The 6,818-nt window shown below is 58.7% G+C and overlaps 1 protein-coding gene across 1 annotated transcript; it reads right to left on the bottom strand.

Annotated features, from left to right (window-relative positions):
• Positions 1-280: 280 nt before the first annotated feature.
• On the bottom strand, positions 281-4,477 carry UNCX (UNC homeobox). Its single transcript, XM_062588552.1, has 3 exons — positions 4,228-4,477; positions 2,917-3,092; positions 281-1,357 (listed from the first exon to the last, which is right to left on the bottom strand). Exons 1-3 carry the CDS (start codon positions 4,475-4,477, stop codon positions 281-283), a joined length of 1,503 nt encoding a protein of 500 aa, XP_062444536.1.
• Between the last annotated feature and the right edge of the window lie 2,341 nt (positions 4,478-6,818).

Raw genomic sequence — 6,818 nt, 5'->3', positions numbered from 1 at the left:
TTTTTTTCTTTCTTTCTCTCCTTTTTTTTTTTAATATAAAAAACAAAAAGCTCTAACTGATCACCTGAATCGACCTGTGATAAACTCTAAGGAGAAGAAGGGCGGCCCTGCTGCGCCGCCGGCCCTGGGGCGCGCTCGGCTTCGGGCGCGGCGAGCCTGCGGTCGGTGCGGAACGTGGGAAAGCCGCGGCTCTTCCCTCTTTTTCACGGGCGACGGGTGCTGCGGCGGTTTGTTCGTGTTGTGTGCGCGGATGATTTGTTTGTTTGTGATTTTCGCCCGTTCAGTCCATGTCCACCTCGTCGCCGTCGAGGCTGCCGGCTTCGGCGGGGCCGCAGTCCGATTTGTCCCTGGGTGTGCTGGCGTCCCGCGCGCGGACCGGCGACTTGGGCCGGGGGAAGCTGCCGCCCTCCGCGGGCGCGGCCGCCGCCGGGTCGCCGTGCGCGGCCGCGGAGCGGGGCGAAGCGCCGGCGGGCGGCGGCGCCGGCCCCGGCGGGCTGCAGCGCCCAGCGGCCGAGTCCGTGGAGCCGGGGCCGGGCTGGGCGCCGGCGGGCGCCGGCTCCGCGCTGAAGCCGGCCGGGCCCGGGTTGGCGGCGGGCAGCGGGGAGTCCCGGGGGGGCTGGCCCGCCTCGGGGCCCGGGCTGGCCTTGAGGGCGGTCTGCGGCACGATGAAGCCCAGGGGCTGGGTGATGGGGTAGAGGAGGAAGTGTCCTTTGCCGATGAGCGTGCGGGGGGCGCAGGGCTGGAGGCTGGGGAAGTCCAGGGCGGCCTTGCGGCGGGGGGGTGAGTCGGAAAGCAGGCTCTCCACGCTGAAGGGGTTGAGCTTGTGGAAGCTGGAGGCGCCGCGGGGCCCCCCCGCGCCGCCGCTGCCGTCCCCCGAAGGCGCGGCCGCGCAGTCCTTGTCGGGCGGGCGCTGGAGCCGCCCGGCCCCGCTTCTTTGGCTGGGGTAGAAGGGCTCTGCCGTTTGGTCGCAGCTGCTGGGGGGCGGCTCGGAGGCGGCGGCGGGCGCGGCGGCGGCGGGGGGCGGCGGGTGGTGCGGCGGGGGCTGCCCGCGGGGCTTCGCCTCGGGCGGGGCGGGAGAGAGGCCGCCGCCGCCGCCGCTGTCGCTGTCGGAGCTGGGCGTGCTGTGCAGCGAGAGGCCGCTGGGCGAGTGGAGGTGGCGGCTTTGGCTTTTGAGGAGTTTTTTCTCGTGCTTTCGCTTCTTCTTCTCCATCTTTTCCAGCTCCTTGCGGGCGATCTCCTCGGGGTCCATCGGCTCCCCGCTGCACGTCGTGGGGTGCGAGTTGTGAGCCGGCCGCCCCGGGCCCTTCTTCGTGTTCTCTTTCTTTCTCCATTTGGCCCGGCGGTTTTGGAACCAGACCTACACACCGAACAACGAGAAGCAGTTAACACCCAGCGCACCGGCCCCCCGCGGTGGCCAGGGCGGGGGAGAAGCGCAGCTCCGGCCTCCCTCTTCCACCCCTCGAGGTGCCGACAGCCCCCATCCACAGGACTGGGGGTGTGCGAGACAGAGAGAAAAGGAAGCGGAAAGAAATATCCGTGCTTCCTTAACAGCATAAAGATCGTCTTAAAAAAATAATAATAAAGCAGAGGGATTCAGACGCACGCACACACACGCTGCCCTGCCCGCACCGGCGCCGCGGGTGTCAGCGCTGACCCCCCGGTGCCTCCCGGCCGCCAAGGGAGGCGGAAGCGCTGGCCGGAGCCCCGACCCTCCTGGCCGGGCCCAGCTCTCCGGCACGGCACGCAAAATGCGCGGAAACGCAGCGCAACGAAAGTGCTGACGGCGGGGCCGAAGGCGGAGGAGCGCCCGGGCCTCCTGCCTGTCCCGGGCAACGAAGCAGAGAGGACAGGGGACGAGTTGGGATCATTCCCAAAACAGGGATGCCTTTTTGCTGATATTGAAGAGTTGGGGAAGGGGGAAGAATCCTCTCTGCTCTCGCCCAGCTGCGCGGAGCTCCGCGCCCCGCGGTAGCCGCGCCGGGAGGACGCGCACGTCCCCCCGCAGCCAAGGGGGCCCCGACCAGCCCCACCGCCAGCCCGGGGAGCTCCCAGCTCGCAGAGCCGGGAAAGGCGGCCGGTAGATACACCTCGGCATGAAGCTAAGGGACGAGGAGCGGTAAACGGCGTTTGCGCGTCGCGGAGGGAATCGGCCCCGCGGTTTCGAGGCCGGTTTCAGGACGCGTTTCTCCGCGCACGCCCCGCCGCCGCCGGCTCTGCGCGCAGCGGCTCTCCGCAGCCGCCCTTCGCCGCCAGCAGCGAGCCGGCACGGCGCAAACGCAGCCCGGTACGGAGAAACGCTGTCACAGCGCTCGGCCACACTCATCCGGTCGGAGCCATCGGTGAACACACGATCATGTGCATATTTAATAGCCAACCCGCATCCAACTCGAATTCTACTCCATTCCCCCCCCCCTTTTTTTTTAAGAAAAAAAAAAAAAAACTATTTATTTAAAACAGCTTGAGCAAGGAAGTATTTTCCCCCATACGACTGAGGGTCCACCCTTTCGTTAAAATGAAGTTTCACAAGTTCTGCACGCTCCCGATGCACCTACAAGCTTTATTGACATTATCCAGTGCCCCCCGGACCATGATTAAGCCTCATATTTGCATGCTAATTTTCGCCCTTGACTCGTTTAAGAAAAAATGTTTACAGTAGAAGAACAAAAGGTTTAGAGAACACCGGCTGGAATACCACTCTTCAGGGCCTATTTGCGAGCCTAGGATTTATTAAAAGGAAATAAAATACCAGAACAAAAATCACAGAAACCGACCACCAAGCAGAGAGGGGGAAACAAAAGGAGGGATGGGACGAGCAGGGCCGCGGGCTCGGGCTCCCGGCTCCGACGGGGCCTCCCCGGGAGCCGTTCGCCCCAGGGAGAGAGCAGGGGAGAAGGGGTCGGGGTGTGTTTTTTTTACCTGCACTCTAGACTCCACCAAGTCCAGCCTGAGAGCTAGAGCCTCTCGCATAAACACGTCCGGATAATGACTCTCATTAAACGCCTTTTCCAGCTCTTCGAGCTGCCAGCCCGTAAAATTGGTGCGGGTTCGTCTTCTTTTACAGCCAGGACTTTCTTTGTCCGGGTCACCCGAGTCTGAAAATGCAGAGATACGCTCAGCTCCCAGGAAAACAGGCCCCCTTTTCCCCCCCTCCCTGCCATTCACAGGAACCTTTTAACTTTTGTGCTCGGCAACGTTGGTAAAATAGCGGTATTATACACACACCTGCGCTAAAAATGGGGAGGAACCCGATCTGCCCTCGCCTCCTCCGAAAATGTACTTTACAGAACATTTATTCCTGAAGGAAGCTCTCCACAGGCACTCAGCTGGCAGAGAGAGAGAGAGAAGTTCCAATATTTGCTCCAGCCACCAACGATTTAATTAAAATAAAAATTAAAAAAAAAAATAAAATTAAGAGCCCCCCTTCCCTTCCCCAGCCTTCCCGAAGGGCCACACGGAGCACCTGCCTGGGCCCGCAGGCCCCGGGCCCCTTCCCACGCGGGCAGGGCCGGGACACCCCTGTTTGGGGGCACCCTACACGCAGGGCGGCCACCCGGCCGGCAGCACACCGCCAGCCCCGAGCAGCCATGGGGCTGGGATGCTCTCTGCCTGGGATCCTTCCCAATGAATTATATTTATGTTTTTTTTGTTTGTTTGTTTTGTTTTTATGTGCCCTGACTGCACCTCTTCTGGTGTTTTCACCGCATGTGGAAATAACAATAATATTTATTAGTTGAGGTGCAGGGATCTTCCAGGAAGAACGAGCATTAATAAAAGGAGGTTTGAACCACAAAATGTTTTAGCAGCTAAACAATAGCTATGCTGCAGGCGGGTGGGGAAGGAGAGAGCGCGTTTCTCCTTCGTTATATCGTTTATATACATATGCATGTATATATATAAGTTTCCCGAACTCCAGCGATCCCCACGCCTTTATTTATTTTATTTTTATAAATGGAAACGATGGCATCCCCCAAGTCCCCCCACCTCCAGAGATCAACTTTCCGGGAAGGCTCCGGGCCGGGCCCGCTATTGTTCAGGGCACAGGCGCGGCCCGACACCCGGGCGGGCTGGCGAGCGCTCTCCTGGCTCGGCTCGGCCCGGAAGCCCCGCTGTCGCGGCGGGGCCGGAGGCTCGGGGCGGGCGCAGCCGCCGCGGGCGCCCCGCTCCCTGCGGCGGGGGACGCGGGGCTCCGCCCGCGCCGGGGGGCAGCGGGGCTTGGGGCGCTCTTACCTGCGAGCTTGAAGGGCTGGTTGTCGCCGCTGACGCCGCAGGCGGAGGGGATGAGCGGGGCCGGGTTCACCACGGAGGCGGCGCAGGAGCCGTTCAGTAATCCGTCTATGGAGAAGGGCACGGCGGCGGCCGCCGACTGCAGCTGGTGACCGGCCAGCTCGTAGACGTGGTGGTGGCCCAGCGGGTAAGGGAAGCCCACCATGCCCCCGAACTGGGCATGGGGGTGCTCCAGGATGCGGCTGTCCATCATGGGGGCGGCCGGGGGGCGGCGCGGCGCGGCGGGGCCGGTGCGGGGCCCGCGGGTGCCGGGGGTGCTGGCGGCAGGGGTGCTGGTGCCGGGGGTGCTGCTGCTGGAGGAGGCGCGGCGAGGGGCTCATGCTGCAGGGCGCCCAGGCGCTTTAACTTTATCAACATCAGGCTCCCAATAATTAGCTCAGGCTGGGGGAATTTGGGACCAATAAGAAACGTTAATCGGTCCTGACGTCAGAGACGTGCCAGTGTGGGGAGCAAACGTTTTCCATATCGATTGCTAATTATACCTGACATCCAGCCTCAATAAACAATATCAGAGCTGTCACAACAAGACAAGGGGGGCTTTGATACGAACTCCGGGCTGAGGAGGGCGGCGTGGGCCAGGCAGGCAGGGAGGGTGCCGGGGAGACGCCGGAGAGCTCACGGGTCTGCCTGATACCCAGTTAAATACTAAACAGTCGGAGTTACACACACACACAGCCTCGCCCCCCCCCCGCCACCCCTCCATACCCACCCTCTTCCCCCTTGTCCCCTCCCCTCTCCAAATCACTAATAGATTTCCCTTTAAAACATTCACCAGCGTGTTGTGGGGATTTTTCACCAGAAATGCTCTACTCTCTGAACCTTTAAAGTGATGTTGCTCCAATTACAGAGAGACATTGAGCGGCAAATAGACTGATCCAATAATAGGAGATTCATCATCCGCTCTTTCCAGAGCTGTCACATTGAATTTAAAACTACAAGCCTTTTCATCTCCTCTCCGGCTCTATAACAGGGGAGAGGGGAGGGGGGCAAAGGGAGGGAATGGAAAAAAAATGGTGGGGGGACAAAATGGGAAGAGCCTTTTGCAGCGTTTAAAAGGAAATTTGAGCATATCAATCGAAATCATAATTAATGCAATCTCCTATCGATTCGGCCACGGACACCCCCCACCCCTCAGCAGCAACAAAAACTCTTGAATTGTGCACGCTGCCACAACTAAAAGCACCTTTTAGTGCTTTGGCCTTAAAGAAGGCCAAAACCAAAAACAAACCAACCAACCAACCAAAGTTCCAAATCCTCCTTTTAAGATCGCCTTCCTTTTCTCCCTCCCGCAGGAAAACCAACCCATCGCACACCCCACACTTAGCTCTGCCAGTGATTAACAGCTTCCAAACAGCCGCCAAATTTGTTCTAATTAAATTACATCCCCATAGAAGTTTCACTCAAATAAAATATTGATAGGTTCCCCCAGTTAATTATTAAAGGAAAGATTCTCCGATGAAGCGCGGGGCCGCGGATGGGCAGGGGATGGGGTGGGCACCTCCCGCCGCCGCCGCAGCCTGCGGCCGCGCTTGTGCTCGCTCTGCCTCCGGCTTCAGCGCCTGCTGCAAGAAACACTCGGGAAGTCCGAAGAGGGAAGGGCCGAGGCTGCTAGGGCCGCCTGTCCCGGGGGCCCCGCGCACCGGAGGGGGCGGCCGGTCCCGGTCCCGGGGCCGGCCCGGTTCGCCGCCACCGCCCGGGCCCGGCTCCCTGCGCGCCGCCGGCTCCGGCACCTGGAAGGTGGCAAAGGGGCTCCGGGAGCGCAGGGCTAAATCGCTCTTTCTCGTAACAAAGAGGAAGGGAAAGAGCCAGGCTGGGGAATCAAAACGGGGAAACTCTTAAATCTTCTTGGGAGGTTCATGCGGAATTAAAGCCTTCAAGTCGGGGGGGGGGCGGAAGGGAGGGGAGGAAGAAAAAGGGAAAAAAATAAAAAGCAAGGAAAAGGAGGGAGGGGAAGCGGAAAGAGGGAGAGACACTTTATCTCTGGAAAACATACAAATAGATTTTCCAGTTATAAAATATCCAGTCAAGATGATACATTTCACACTGCTTATTTGTGTGGGTATGGGGTGGAGGGGACTAAAATTGAAATAAAAAGGAAGACGAGCCTCTAATCTATGTTGTCTGTCCGGAACTGTATTTATTCACCTAATTGAATGCTATACAATATACTGCTGTATTATTGCTGTTCCCTCCCTCCCCTCTATAGATTAGTTTAATTATGGTCTCCCTGCCTCTGCTTAGAGCTAAAAGGTAGTTTGAATTTGCACTACACAGTCCTAACAGAAATAAGAAAATGATGGGGTTGGTATTAATTCTGGGGTCAAGGGCTTCACTTTTCACCATAATTTAATTTCTTTCTCTATAAATACTAAATGTAAACTGTGTCCACTGGACCAAATTTTGCCTGTAGCAATAAATGCCTCATTTTCTGTCGGATTTCAGGAGAGGAATGCGAGGGGGACGTGTTTCTGAATACAGAATGGTAATCAATCCAGCCCAGAATAAGAGAGACGGGACTTTTTTTTTCCTCTCTC

This window comes from Rhea pennata, chromosome 15, assembly GCF_028389875.1.
Source record: "Rhea pennata isolate bPtePen1 chromosome 15, bPtePen1.pri, whole genome shotgun sequence".
NCBI lineage: Eukaryota > Metazoa > Chordata > Aves > Rheiformes > Rheidae > Rhea > Rhea pennata.
The sequence above is the reverse complement of the archived record's forward strand: the minus strand, read 5'-3'. Positions and strand labels throughout refer to the sequence as shown.